At 42.0% G+C, this 15,285-nt stretch overlaps 1 protein-coding gene and 1 pseudogene across 1 annotated transcript; both read left to right on the top strand.

Moving 5' to 3' along the window:
* Positions 1-4,888: 4,888 nt before the first annotated feature.
* On the top strand, positions 4,889-5,628 carry LOC136455568 (glutathione transferase GST 23-like). The gene is made up of 2 exons (XM_066455537.1): positions 4,889-5,197; positions 5,296-5,628. The coding sequence occupies exons 1-2, from the start codon at positions 4,889-4,891 to the stop codon at positions 5,626-5,628; spliced, it is 642 nt and encodes a 213-aa protein (XP_066311634.1).
* Positions 5,629-5,642: 14 nt separating this feature from the next.
* On the top strand, positions 5,643-14,443 carry LOC136451102 (phosphoglucan phosphatase DSP4, amyloplastic-like; annotated as a pseudogene).
* The last annotated feature ends 842 nt before the right edge of the window (positions 14,444-15,285 follow it).

Genomic DNA, 15,285 nt, shown 5'->3' with positions numbered 1-15,285 from the left:
GTTGGAACCCCCGACCCTCAGTAAATTTGAAAAACATGTAACTGAGTTAAAGTTAGTGAGGTGTCGGAACTCCCGACACATGTCGGAACTCCCGACCGTCGGAACTCTCGACTTACGTCGGAACTCCCAACCCTCATGGCTTTTGAAAACTAGCCGTTGGCTTCTGGTCATCCATACCGGACACGTCCGGTATGAATACCGGACACGTCCGGTATGACCAGGACAGAGAACCCTCCAAATTAGTTGAAGTGCGACACGTCGGAACTCCCGACCCATGCCGGGACTCCCGACCTACGTCGGAACTCCCGACTAACCAACCCGAGAACAACAGTTTTACAGCTGCTGGACAAATACCGGACACGTCCGGTATGAATACCAGACACGTCCGGTATTGCCAGACCAGCAAAAAAACAGTTAGCACTTTTGTCGCTCAAATACTCAAAACTCACATGGGTTGGCTTGAGCACTTATGAAACATTATCTATCAACATGATGCATCCCTCTTAATAGTACGGCATACCTATTAAACTCAAGATAAACGGAAATATGAATTTGTACCACTTGAGTTGTTCTTTTTGAATTGATGCCGTCCCTTCCAATCTTCATCAAGTAAGGGTGCTAACATGTTGATGTTGATCTTTTCACTTGAGCATAGCCATCTTGAGCATGTGACTTGATTCCATTCATCAAGTTTGCATAATCCCAAATGTATCAAGTCACTTCCATCAAATACTTCATCATAGATTTGATCCTTCACATCAATATGACCATCTTAGCTTGAGTAGTACCTCAACTAAATGCAAGTACTTTCTTCTTCACCCTAGCTAGGTTCTTCGGTCGCCAAGCCGTCGCTTGCTCTTCACCCTTGCTTAGTACCTCGAAGCCTTTCCTTGCTATCTTCACCATCTTAAGCCATCAAGTCACATCTTGTGTTGAATCATCCATTCATATGTATTGTTATCTTTTTCATTTTAATTTAGCAAGCTTCAAATATGAGACCATTCCATATGCAATCCCTTATGTCTCATTAACTAATAATCATGAGCTTGCTTTCACATAGAACATGGAAATCCCACAATAATTAAGCCTTAGCATGAATTCCATTTGCATTGTTGTCTTGTGCTTGAACTAGATTGTTTATACAACAACACATCATTTTGGCTTTCATTAAGTACCTGTGAGATAACCTATTACCTGTTCACACTTAGCAAACGGGTTAGCCCTTTAATCATGTTGTCATTCAATCATCCAAAACACACTAAAGGGCTAGATGCACTTTCAATCGCTCTATTCTCCCTCTCGAAATATGGCCTAAACAACAGTGCCCTAATTTTGAAGATACATCATGTACTCTCTTCCGCTTATTTGTTGCAATCATAGATGAGGAAGCATTCTTATTCTCAGTGCTCACATCATTCATATTTTTAGAAAGTGATAATAAATAAAGCTTGTCTTGTCGGAAGGCAAGACCAACACACTTATTATTAATCACAATCCGATATTTGCCATTACCAAAATGACAATCGTATCCATCATCATCTAGTTGTGAGACACTTATCAAGTTTCTACGCAAAGAGGGTACATAAAGAATATCTAAAAGTTATAGTCTAAAACCATCATCTAATTCTAGAGATAGATCTCCAATGGCTTTAACTTCAGCTTCAACTCCATTTGTAACTTTAATTCTTCTTTCTCCTCTTTGCAGGGTCCTCCTCATATGGAATCCCTATAATGAATTTGTAACATGAACAGCTGCACCTAAATCAATCCACCAATTAGATTTTACATAACTTAAATGTAAAGATTCATCTATGAATGTAATGAAATCCTCACCTCTCTTTAGAAGGCTCTTTAGGAAGTCTGGACAGTCCCTCTGGTAGTGTCCATGCTTTTTGCACCCTTTACACTGATCCTTCTCAACTTGAGCATTATTATTCTTTGGATGGTGGTCATTCTGAGAGACTTTCCCTTGAGGTTTGGCATTCTTATTGAAGTTTTTCTTCTTCTTGTCCTTCACAAGGTTTATAGAGTCACCCTGTAAGGATTTCAACCTCTCCTCTTCTTGCACACACATTGGAATGAGCTTCTCAATGTCCCACTTATCGGGCTACATGTTGTAGTTAACAACAAAAGTTTCATACTCTTTCGACAAGGAAGTAAAGACCAAATGAATCAGGAACTCATCTTTGAGCCCCAAATCCATTAGCTTGAGCTTAGATGCCGTGTTGCTCATATTCAATATGTGTTCTCTTATACCTCCACCAGAGTATTTCTCATTGAATAATTTCTTTATCAAGGTGCTTGCATAAGCCTTTGAAGAGCTAGTGAACTGACTCTCCACCTTCTTAAGATACTCTGTGGTGGTATCACAATCTAGGATAGATCCCCTTATAGCATCTGAGATAGTGGACTTGGCCACCATCAAGCACTTGCGGTTCGAGATGTCCCATTTCTTCCGATCAAGATCGCATTTCATTCTAACTTCTGCATGATCTCGCTTTCGAGCATTGAAATCAATATTAGTCTCATTTTCTGCCCTCACCGAGTCCTCTGTCTCAGTAGGACACGGAGTGGTAAGTGCTAAGTCATTCTCGGACAGCGCAAGTGCGAGCTCATACTTCTCTCGCCATACTCTGTAGTTGCCCCCTTCAAGAGGCGGAATATGCGAGATAAAAGCCATTGGGTTGTGTCCTGAAAAACAGTGTCAGAGAAAGTGAGAAAGCATAACATAATGATTGCATGCCTTAATTTAACGTTGATCAAAATTAAAACATACAACTTCTTCTACATTAATTCTACATCACCGTTGAGTAGAAATAGAATTAATGCATAAACTCATAAATAAATATTATAATATTGCTATTATCAATGTTGGTCAGAAAATAATAATATCATAATTTACTGAAAATTATAACTACTCAAAATTAAATCCTCCCGTTGGTTCGGATTTAATTAGAAGATCATAAACATCATCATTTGCAGCGGAAACATGAAAGATAAATTTATCTACTTTTCAGAAGTATTTTACTGTACTCATCTACTCTCTGAAAAAAATTATTCCATTGGTTTAAATTTTGACAGAGATTTAATCATCAAAACTTAACATAATTCATAAAAAAAGCTTCTGAAAATCATAAAACAAAAATGAAAAATGGTACTGTGCATTGAAGCCCAGCAGCGCGCGTGGCCCAGCACAGCGCCAGCATAGCCTAGGCCCAACTCACGCACGCACGCGCTCCCCGCGCCCAGGCCGCAACCTGGGCCTGGGCCGGGATTTCGACTTCCCGCTTAGGCCATTTTTGGTCCAGTGATCGGTGACCGTCGAATCTCATCCGACGGTTGCACGCATGGATCGGAGATACAAAAAGCCGATGCCATGGCCACCCCTGGAAACCCTAGCCATTCTTCTCCTTTTCTCCTCTTTTCTTTCTCTTCCACAGCGCCGCATCCAAAGAAACGACGACACGACGGCGGCCCGTGGTAGCCAGAGAGGAAGAAGGTGGCGGCACAACTGCGGGTCCCTCGCCGACGCGTGCGCTTGCCCTAGGTTGAGCGTACCATCGTCGAGCGGCCTTGTGGCTGCGCCCTAGATCCCAAAACCCGCACGTCGGAGTCTCGACGGCGAGCGGCGGTTTGGCTTCCCGCGCGGCATGGATGCCAGCCGACGGTTGTGCTTTGCGGCGAGTAAACCAGGTAGTTTCCTCCCCGTCCTTCCGTTCCCCATTAGGGTTAGGGTTAGGGTTTGAAGTTCGTTCGGGATTTGCTTTTCTTTCGAATAAAAAATTCGTGTCATCTCCTTCTAATTGCTAACCCGGTCTAGATCTACGCCTAAATTGGTATCGATGATAGCATTGATAGTATAACAGGACCTTAGCCATAGATCTAGCGGATCTAGCGGGTACTTCCTTTTCTATTCGGGATAAAAGATCATAGAACATGAACAATGATGAGGAACTAGAGAGAGAGAGAGGGGTGCGGATGTGAGACGTCACCGACCGTCAGAGGGCTTAGCGGAGGAGCTGGAGCCGTCCATGGCGATGTCGGTGTTGCTGTGGAGTCCGATGGTGCGATCCAGCAGTGGCGCGGTGTCCCGACGGTGAAGTCCGGTGACGCAGTCCGGTGGCGGCGAGGCAGTGGAGCTTTCCGTCACTGGCTGCGCACCCTCTAGATCGGATTAGGGTTCTGTCGGTGGGACGACTATAGCTGTTCACGATAAACCTCGTGAAGAGAGCCGCCGGCCCTCACCTCTCTTTATAGCGCAGTGTGACGAGGGCCACCAACCATGTAGGGTTAGACGCCCTCGATCAGGGCGTGAGGTCAAGGCCCAACTCGGCCATTGGACCGAGCTGGAGAGATCACCACTGACACGAAGCAGTCAAGAAGCTTCGGGCCCATATACATATATGCCTCGTTTGACAAACCCTTCAATTCTTCCCGGAGAAGATTCAGCAAAAAAATCAAGTAAACTAGCTGGTGTAAGCCCTCGTTTAGTTGGCCGGAATCGGCAGTGGCAAATTTACTATAGCGCAGTGTGGCACACTGTAGTATTTCGTTTATATTTGGTAATAATTGTCCAATCGTTGACTAATTAGGCTTAAAACGTTCGTCTCGCAAAGTACAACCAAATTGTACAATTAGTTTTTGATTTCGTCAACATTTAGTACTCCATATACCGTAAATTTAATATGACGGGAAATCTTCTTTTTACATAGTACCAAAGTTTGGATTTTGGGGTAACTAAACACCCCCTAAACCAAGTCCAGTACCCAGCAGTACTCAATTCAGTAATGAGGCGCTACAAATAGCAACAAGCCCACCCAGCGGTCAGTGCCATTAGCCAAAGAAGATCACGACGGCGACTACGGCTGGCGAGGGCAAGCAAGCAAAAATGAGCGGCGGCGCGGTGAAGGTGATCGGCTTCTTCGACAGCCCGTTCAGCCACCGCGCGGAGGCGGCCTTGTGCCGCAAGGGAGTTCCCTACGAGCTCATCCTGGAGAAGGACCTGCGCAACAAGAGCGAGCTGCTGCTGCAGCACAACCCCGTCCACAAGAAGGTGCCCGTGCTCCTCCACGGCGACCTCCGCGCTGTCTGCGAGTCGCTCGTTATCGTCGAGTACGTCGACGAGGCGTTCCAGGGCCCGCCACTCCTCCCCGCCGACCCCGCCGACCGTTTCTGGGCCCGCTTCATCGACGACAAGGTAACAGTACGTTAACCCCGGTTGACATCACAAGTTTCTTCAGGTTCGTTCGAAGTCGTGATTGATCGAATGGTGTGCATGTTCCTGGACGCCGGCAGTGCTCGACGGCGTCCTGGCTGGCGATGTGGACGGAGGGCGAGGTGCAGAGGGGGTTCGTGAAGGAGATCAAGGAGAACCTGAAGCTGCTGGAGGGGCAGGTGAAGGGGAAGCGCTTCTTCGGCGGCGACGCCGTGGGCTACCTCGACGTCGCCGCGAGCGCGTTCGCGCACTGGCTCCCGGTCTGCGAGGAGGTCGCCGGCGTCAGCCTGGTCACCGCCGAGGAGTACCCGGACCTGTGCCGGTGGGCGAAGGAGTACACCTCCCACGATGCCGTGAAGCAGTTCCTGCCCGGAGGAGCTGCTCGCTCGTTCACACGAACACTGTTTACATAAACAGTATCCACACCAATTAACCAAAATAGTATTTTAACTTATTTTTCACTCTGTCGAACGGACCCAGCGTGGCCACGGCGAGGTTAATGGCGCCGGCTCCGGCTCTGGCTCCGGAGAAGTAATCTGCGTGCATATGCTACACAGTAAGAATTGTGTTTGTGTCGAGCGGGGGGTGTTGAATTCGGTGCATCGATAGCATAAAGTATTGCAACAAGTGGTCAGGACTGCTGTGACGTATGATGGTTGATGGCTCAGTTAAGCCCGGGATATGCTCCCAAGCAAATTCCATCTGTCCAGATGCATGTGTTTGGTTCCAACTTTGCTTGACTGCCTCGATATAAAAACAGAAATGCTATATAACACATATATATTTTATTAAAAAAAACATATAGATTTTGTGTCCGTCCATCACGCGTTGCGATTCATGCTAACGCCCCCTCCGCACACGGGCTGAGCTGTGGGATACGGCGGCCTTTTTATCTTTTTTTTTATTTTTTTAAATCTCGGAAGTCATGCCGTTTTGTATTCATTTCTCTCGAGACTGGGAGGAGGGTGGGGAACCTGCACGGCGGATGGAGGGCGGAGGGTAATCTGTTGGCGATTTCTAGGGTTTGTGAATTTCTATTCAATTCTATCACTTCTGTTGTGTGAATCCAACCTTGTTATTGTGTTCTCCGTCTCGTATTCACACCCCTGTGATCTGTTGGCAATTTTTGTGCGACATTTTTGTGAACTGCCTCCAGAACCTGCTCAAGTAAGTGCCCCCTCCCCACCCCGTCTCCCTCCCTCCCTCCTCGATTCGCTTCTGTTCGTCCTCCGGTTACGCGCTCGCCTGCCCCGCTCCGCTCATGGATTTTCCTCTAGGGAGCCTCCAATCGTGGGATCTAGGTCGATGAGGCGGCCCTCTCCACTTAATCTGGTGAGGCTTCGGACCTATCCATCCGTGTGTTTCTGTGGACATTCTGTTATGTTTTTTCTCAATCTGATTTCGTTGTCTCTGGGCGGTTAGGCGATGGTTCGCAGCGGCAATCGCCGATCAAACACTGTCAAAACTGTAAGCCTTAACGCCACCTCGTCATTTCTGATTTCGTTCCGACAACGGAAATCTTATCCTCAGACTGAGGATAAGGTATCTCGATAGAGGCTAGCAGGCTACAATGGCTGAATCGCCGGTTACTCTTCCTGTCAGTGCTAGTGTCGTTTCGTTACCTTGTTGACGACCCTCAGCTGTTGAATCATCGTGTTGTGGGTTGCCAGTTGCAGGCACCAGGGGCGTCCACTTCCGGTGCCGAGAGCAGCGCCGTGGAGATGGGCACCGAGAAGTCTGAAGTGTACAGCACTAACATGACGCAGGCTATGGGGCTAGGTAAAGAGAATGTCTGCTTCTGCGTGTGCTGCTAAGAGAATGTCTGCTTCTGCGTGTGCTGCTTGTAGTGTTAGGCCTTGTTAGACGCTAACTGTCTTATCACATTTTGGGCAAATTGATTGCTTACTTGATGAATTTATAGCTAGGAAATAAAATATTTCCTAGACTCCTACGTGTGTCACAATCAGAGTGTTGAGCTGTCAGTGTGATCAGACCACATGTGTAACAAACACTCACTCTCCATTCCAGTCTGACAGTTTCCTTTCCGTCTGCTTCCTGGATTCGAACACATTTTGGCGATTATGAACAGTTGTTCCTGAATGTTTAACTTACCATGTCCAGTCTGCCAAAACCTGATCCTGCGATAGTGCTTCACATGTAGTTTTGTTGCAATAACAATTGTTTTACCACTTCATGCTTCAACATTGTGCTTGCCATCTAACCCCTGTGATTGCATTACTCTTTTAGTAAGTTTGATCTATTAACTTCTCTGATATGTGTTCCTTTTTTCCTTGTTACTATAGCGTTGACATATAGACATGAACTTGGAATGAACTACAATTTCATACGCACAGACTTGATTGTAGGATCTTGCTTACAGGTGCTTGTCACATCCTTCTTTATACAGAAATATCGCTCCATAGTCCCTACCTCTGTCTGATTATCTGCATTCATGTGCAGAGCCCACCTGATGTTGATAAGCTTCGGAAGATTGGTGTAAAAACTGTATTCTGCTTGCAGCAAGATTCAGATCTTGAGTATCCCCACTAATATTTTGTAATGCATAATCAGTTACCTTTACCAATCTTTTGATTTGAAACCATCAATTTCATACGCCCTTTTAAGGGCTCAAATTTGCTAAACCAGACAGCTCGTAAAGTTAATCCCTTCATTTCAGCAACAAACCCAACAAAACAGTCACCCAGTCTTTGTAGTTTTGTTATGAATTAATAGATGCTACCTCTGATTTGAACTGAGAAACTACCTGGGTTACTCCCTTTTCATGCCGACTATGTTAGATATCAATATTATAAAAATGAACTTCAACCCTAGTAGTCTAATCTTTTATGCGTCTATGTTGGTCAATGCAGCACAAAACATCTTCTAAAAGTTTATTCGTATTTTAATAAAATGGTCTTTTGTTGTTTCCACTGCCATCTGATGCTTCCATTCCGTGAATATATCTTTCTTTCTTTACCATCCAACTTGTTCAGATATTTTGGAGTTGACATCGGTGCCATTCAAGATTATTCTCTTCAATTATAAGATATCATGCACTGCCATGCTGAAATTAGGTACCCAAACAGTCGTCGTTTTTTTTGGAAGTTTAGGGCCAAGAACTTTGTGGCATAAATCACGGGCCTTGTTTATATACAATTAAGCAAATCCTTTTCACCATGGGGTAATGCCCATTAGTTAAGTTTATAAGCTGTATAGTCTCTTGAGGAAATAGTGGATCTGTATTTCCATCGAACGACACTTATATGCCAGTTGCCAGTTTGTTTTCCTAGCATTGATCTAAGTGCCCACTTTTTTCCCCTATTGCCATTATTCTGCATATTTAAACTGTTCCTATGTTTAATCACAACAGAGATTTTGATGCTTTTGATTTGCGATTGAGGCTTCTTGATGTGGTTAGCAAACTGCACAAGCTTATCAACTGTAATGGTGGTGTAACATATATACATTGTACTGCTGGACTTGGAAGAGCTCCTGCTGTTGCAGTAGGTTTACATAGAACTGTTTTTTTTTGTTTCCCAAGACAACCTATTGTTTTACAGAGTCCATTTGTTTCTCTATAGATCCTTTTGCTGCACTAGGTTTACATTATTTTTTCGTATATTGCTCATAACCAGGTTGAATGAAAGCAAACTTTTTGGAGAAAACCATGCTTATGTGCTTTAGAAAGAGTACTAAGTACCAATCCTCCCAAGTTACAAAGTTATGCCTAGATAAAAAAAGAGCATCCCATGACGCACTGACATCATAAATATAAATGCTACAGTCTGCAACTTTGTAGCGCTTTAATAACCTCAAGATTTGACTGGGTCTAATTTCTTCCAAGTTATGTAACTTAATTAGAAAATAGTACTTAGGGGGACACATCATTGGCTACAATTTGTTATTGTCCACAGCCTTGAGCGTTGTTGTTTGATAGCTTTCTAAGTCCTAGCACTTTTTGTAAATTTCAGTTGGCTTATATGTTCTGGATTCTTGGGTACAGTCTCAACGGAGGACATCAGCTGCTGCAGGTAATTCATTGCAGTTGGTACAACCTTTTTTGAATATTTCAGCAGTTCTGTTTGTTGGAAGAAAAGATAATATGTTGATTATCTGTGCACTGGAAAACTAACATCTAATGATTATCTGTTCTTAAATTCATTTTTCATTTTGTAGAGTAAACGGACTTGCTTTCAGAAGTTGGAAGCCATTAAGTTGGCAACTGCCAACATTGTAAGTGAATATTGTACTGATTTCTCGGTAGTAGTTATGATGGAGAAGTGGATACAGATCAAGGCGAGTCAAAGATTTTCTACTAAGCGATGACTGTCTTATTATTTAGCTGACATGATTATCCAAAAACACAATCACTTTGAAGTGGGAAGACGATGGTTGTTCCTCTGTTGAAATTTCTGGGCTCGACATTGGCTGGGGCCAGGTATGTTTTTCCTTCAATTGAGCGTTTAAAGATTTCTCTTTTGGACGTGACTAGGATGAGGGCATTTATTGAAGTTGCATAATAAATTAGATGCTACTATCTGTCTACCTCTGGCCATATTTATATGACGTTCCGACAAAGCAGTCTTTGTTAACTGAACTGGCCCCTGCGGTGGGGATGTCATATATATTGGACTGGAGGGAGCACATATATATTCTGTATGAGGCTTAGTGGATTAAACTGGCAATATATATATATCCCTATGTGGTTACTTTGCGGATGAAACTAGGCCATTCATCTGGGTTTCAGCATGCTAGCTCAGACATTGTCTCAAACAGGAAGGCCGTTATCCTGGTTAACTCTTAATGTTGGCACTGATTGTAAGCAGCATAATTTTAATGCAGCTGTCAAGTTGTCAATAACGCAGCAGGTTACTTTAAACCAGGTTTTTGGATATTATTTGTTTTGTCGTATGCACTCGACAGTTAACATTTTGTACCTGCAGACTACAATAAAAGGCTCTCACAAATTCTCATGTTTAATATCAATTATGGAAAAAATGATATGTATGCAGTACTATATGCTCCTTTTTGCACAACTTGTGTCTTACAATCTGCTTTAGATAGATATGCCTAAATCAAAATTACAAATATGATTTCCCCTCACATGATTATGCCTTCATTGTTATGCAGTTCATAATATAGAAGCACCATTTTTTGATTGCACATTTATTAGTAGTAAATTGCACACTTCAACTACTGCAATTATGGTGTGTAACATGTGCAATATCTGGTCTTTATAAATAACTGTCACTATTTTAGTTAACTTAGAGCATGCAATTGTTCTTGCTTTAGGGCATCGATATTCTTCTGGATGGGCTATTTGGGACTAGAAATGGGTCTTTTGTTTCAGTGTAAGCACTAGACAATGCATTTTTAAGGAGTGCATCTCATTTCTATTTTAATACAAGTCTTCTCTTTAAGGAATAGATCTAATTTGGCTTAAGAATTAGTGTGTGTGTTTGTCTTTAGAATGCATTTGGGAAACTGGTAGGGTAAAAACTTTGTAGTGGTGCCAAAATGCTAATTTGAGGCCTAACATATATTTCCACATTTTTAATTTGAACATTCTCCAGCTAATCTGAATGCACGATAATTAGTTTAGGTCTGATGTTGCGGTTGCAGCTTCAGTGTAAGAACCAGCCATTTTTCTGATCCTACACTTATTGAAAGTCATGAGTTTACTTTATTGCTGTCCAGGTTGTCTATATACTGGATCAAGTTTGTACACTAGAAAATGAGATGGTTCTTCGTTTAAAGAAACAAGGGCTTGACTGTCTATGTAAGTGCATTTTTATTTTAATTATTCTTTCATTTTTAGCATCTGTTAGGATTGTATATTCTCTCTGTAGTCTGTACATGCCGGGCTAAGTTCATCGTACCAATTATTGTGTATCTTATAGGCTGCTGATAGCATGCTGATGAAGAAATCTACTGCAATCATGCTTAGTGGAAAGAAGCCTGTCCAGGTCGCGGTTACTTTGGTTGGCTTTGAAGATGTGCTTGAAAATTATGAGAAATCAATACCGAATGCAATTGCTGACCAGCCAGTTAGTGTTCCCGTTGAGGCTGGTGGCCGTCAGTTCCATCTATACAAATTGATAAATAAACCTGTTGTAGTTAGCCGCCAATATTTCGGCACAACAAGTTTATCTATTGTTCTTAACTTGTGTTTGATTTTTATTAGGGTGTGTTCAGTGGAACTTTGCACCATAAACCTTGACCATGGTGAGCAATTTGATTTCCTTTTGCCCTGCAGCTTCTAATGTACCATACAGTCATTTTTCTTTGGCCTATGCTGTGATTGCAGAATTGTAGTGAAGCGGTGCTTACTACTTTTGATCACACTTAAAAGTCTGGTTAAAAAATATGATATTGTATTGTAGGTTGTGCAAAGTTTCTAGGAACTATTTGCGCAAACAAAATACAAGGAAGAAGCTCAGTTGCCTGCAGTCTCTGTAGGGCCTCTTCAGGACACCTAAGACTGTTGCAAAATTTCAGGTGAGGTGGTTGTTTTTTGAGTTGACATATGAAGTTGTTGAAGTTCATGGACCTCCTTCTTGTTCATAGCTATTGTAGTTCACTAGTGGTGTTGAAGTTGTTGTAGTTTCTCTGTTAATTGTGATTTGTGCCTGCCCACATCAAGTTTTTGTTCTTGTCCTTTCATAGAAAAAAATCTATTATGATTTGTGCTAACACATCTTGAACTTTGTTAATTGTGATTTGTGCTAGCACACCCCTTTTATTTGTTATTGTTCTTTCATAGAAAAAAATGTCTCTTGTGATTTATGCTAACACATCTTGAATTCTGTTAATTGTGATTTGTGCTAACTACATGCAGTAACAAAGGCATTTGTTTGTGGTTGTGGACTAGGATTTTCATGCCAGGGGTTAGCTGGCTGATAACTGAGTGTTACTGCATGTAGTTGCACTAGTATTGTTGACATCACTTCTTATGCAAAAGCTATTTGACTATGAATGACATTTTCTAGTTGATAGAGGATATAATCCTAAGTAAGTAGATTATAGGTGGCCATGTTGACATATGATATTTAACTAAGCTCACATGATATTTTCTTTTTTGGTCCTTGCGTGCTTGTAGAAGTGCTGGGTTAGCTACTTGATTTGGTTAGGGCAAAGTTAATCAAAGTGGGTAGGGAAGTGATCCAAATCAACTAATTTATTGGGTTTGTGAGTTATCCATCTAGAGTGCACAATATCAGAAGCTCTGTATGAGATAGATATCTGATGTCATTTTAGACTTAGGTGGTATCCTACATATTTTGATACTTCTTTTGTTTGTATTCTTTAAATTCAGCATTAAGTCCATTCTGCTGCATCATAGATTTCATTAGAGGTCACTTCTGGACTGCGGTTTTGAAGTTATTATATAACTGTTCTCACAATGAAGTTGTTTACTTTCAGGATTCTGACACCACCAGGAACTCCACTATTCCCATCTCTAGAGGCTGTCTCAAAAGGTCCGCAGTGAGCCAAGCTGGAATGCCAAAGGCTCGTCCAACTGCCTTAAAATCAAGGGTGAGCCATTTGAACATAAGTTGTACTTTGGTTCTTTGGAGTGCAACTGTACAAGATTATCATAAGCAATATTTCTAACTACACCAGACAAAGTCAGTGAAATTCCACCTTATTTGAACATAAACTGTACTTTGGTTCTACTCTGTTTATTGTGATTTGTGCCTATCCAAACCAATTTTTTCTCCTTGTTATTTGTGTTGGGATGTGTGTGAGATTATGTTCATTCATAGTCATTTTTGTCCCTGCAGCACACCACAGTCCACGACACTAGTTGGTTTTTTTTTATTTGAGAGGAGGCTGGTGAGCACATACCATTGCTTGTGTCTTTGTGTGTATGTGTGTGGAGGAGGCACAGGTGTGTCAGTGTTACCACGGTTTGCTTGCCTCTAAATCCTAATTGATGCACATTCTTTGCTTAAGCTGCAGTAGCCATCATGCCAAATTGAGCTCGGTCCCTCCACTAACAATGACATTGATGAAGCATTTTTGTTTTACGCTGTACTACTTGTGTATAGCCTCATCCTTCTGTAGTTTGGATAGTTGGGCTGTCTTGTGGCTGTTGTAGTGGAATAGTAGGAGCTCACATCTTTTAATTGTGTGTTGCATATACACATACACTATACAAGAAAGCTGTGTTTAGTATCCATTTCTTGATTGCACATTTATAAGTAATAAATTGCATATTTAAAATACTGCAATTATGGTGTTTAACATATGCCGTGTCTAATCTTTATATATAACTTTGGCACTATTTTGTATAGGAGGCGTGCGTCGCAGCTGCTGTCTTAATCTGAGTTTTTTTGTTTGAAGTCAATATGCTGGTGCTCTGTCATTGATTATATCACAGGTTTGCTGTCTGTTTCTTTGTGATGTCCTTCTTTCACCATCTCTTTGGTAATAATATGATGTTGAACTTACTATAGGGTTTTATGGAAGAATTTCTGGAGTAGGGATCACATATGAATATATGGTGTACAATAGGTATGAGTCCTTGCCTTTTTATCTTACTTGAAATATACTTTCAGTAGTGCAATAGTTTTGTAATATTTTATAAGGGCCAAAGCTTACTTGTCTTAGACCAGTAAAGACATGATGGTTGCTAAAATGCCGAATATTCTTTATTCCGTGCATATGGTTAGTTCAGCTGTGACAACTAAATGCATAGATATTCAGTTTAGGGTATTGATAGTTACCAACTTTGAAGCATTTTGTTCTGTACTTGGACCTGCTTCTTAAACTATGCATCTGTGAACTGATTATCTTGCAGGATGTGTGGTGCTTCTTCTCTTCAGTGCTGCTGCCTGATGGAATATCACCCTTGTGATGCTTGAAGAGACTATTTTCAACAATGAAAGAACATGTCATCCTGGATATGAAGATACAAGGTACATGAGACATGTACCAGGGAGCTTCTAACTAGACATGTTCTGTAAAAATCCATTGTTTTAGAGGCAGGCAACAAACGTGTGCCACCTTGTGCTAAAACATATAGTTTCTTCTCTGTTGGAAATCATGTGTTATGCAAGTAACCAACAACCATGTGCTAGCTTGTGCTAAAACACTTGGTTTCTTCTTTGTTTGAAATCATGTGTTATGCAAGCAACCAATGACCATGTGCTAGCTTGTACTGAAACACATGGTTGTTGGGTAGACAGACTCTAAAAAAGGTACCCGGCTGTGTTCCTTAATTAAATCTCAAATATGTTTTTCAATAACTTTTTGATATTTTTAGATTAAGTAATATGAGTAATTCGGTCTCCAAACATTAACGAATGAATGAGTATAGCCGTTTAGCACAAATTCATGACACTGACATCATGCTCCACCACACGGTAATACGAATAGTTAAGACTCCATACAAAGCAAAGACATAAAAATTAGGACTCAATCCAATTTTTAAAACACCACCCAAACTTGTTGAAGATCTCGGATATAACCTTTAAAACAAACTTTTGTTTATAATTATCCGTGGATAAATATATCATAACAATTTCTTAACACAATGTTTCTAGCGCAAATTTTATATAATAAATTTTACTAATAACATAACTTGTACGCGTAAGTTTTCAGTGTTCCATGTTTAAAAAAAATTATAACCAACTTATCCTGCGCATTATATAATTTGTTTTGGAAAAAACTTATCAACTTAAATTTTTTATTTATATAAGCACCGCTCGGCCACTTCCGAGGCGCATCGCTCGGCTGCTGGCCTTATCAGGCACGGCGTGCGGCCGCCTTCGAGTTGCGGGGCTCGGCTGCTAGCCCTGCCAGGCGTGGCGTGCTGCTGCCCTCTCCAAGTCACGCGGCCACGGCCTCCCCACCGCTCGTGCCACCGATGTCTCCCTTCCGCGACGTGCAGCCACTGCCGCCGGCCCGTCGCCTACAAGCACCACTGAGCCGCTGCTTCCGATGAACACCACATATTGACGAGCCTCTATTCTGCCGAGCAGCAAGGAGAGGTTGCATTGAAAGAGCATGTTACAAGTGTTTGTTTTAATTGTTTTAGAGGTACGTCACAAGTGTTTCATATGGAT

The sequence above is a fragment of the Miscanthus floridulus genome, chromosome 5 (genome assembly GCF_019320115.1).
Source record: "Miscanthus floridulus cultivar M001 chromosome 5, ASM1932011v1, whole genome shotgun sequence".
Classification (NCBI taxonomy): Eukaryota; Viridiplantae; Streptophyta; class Magnoliopsida; order Poales; family Poaceae; genus Miscanthus; species Miscanthus floridulus.
This window is presented reverse-complemented; position numbering and strand designations above follow the sequence as displayed.

Excerpts from the sequence above, each read along its gene's own strand:
- LOC136455568 (XM_066455537.1), top strand. The coding sequence starts at position 4,889 with ATGAGCGGCGGCGCGGTGAAGGTGATCGGCTTCTTCGACAGCCCGTTC. Across the intron at positions 5,198-5,295 it reads CCCGCTTCATCGACGACAAG|TGCTCGACGGCGTCCTGGCT; the intron begins GTAACAGTACGT and ends GGACGCCGGCAG.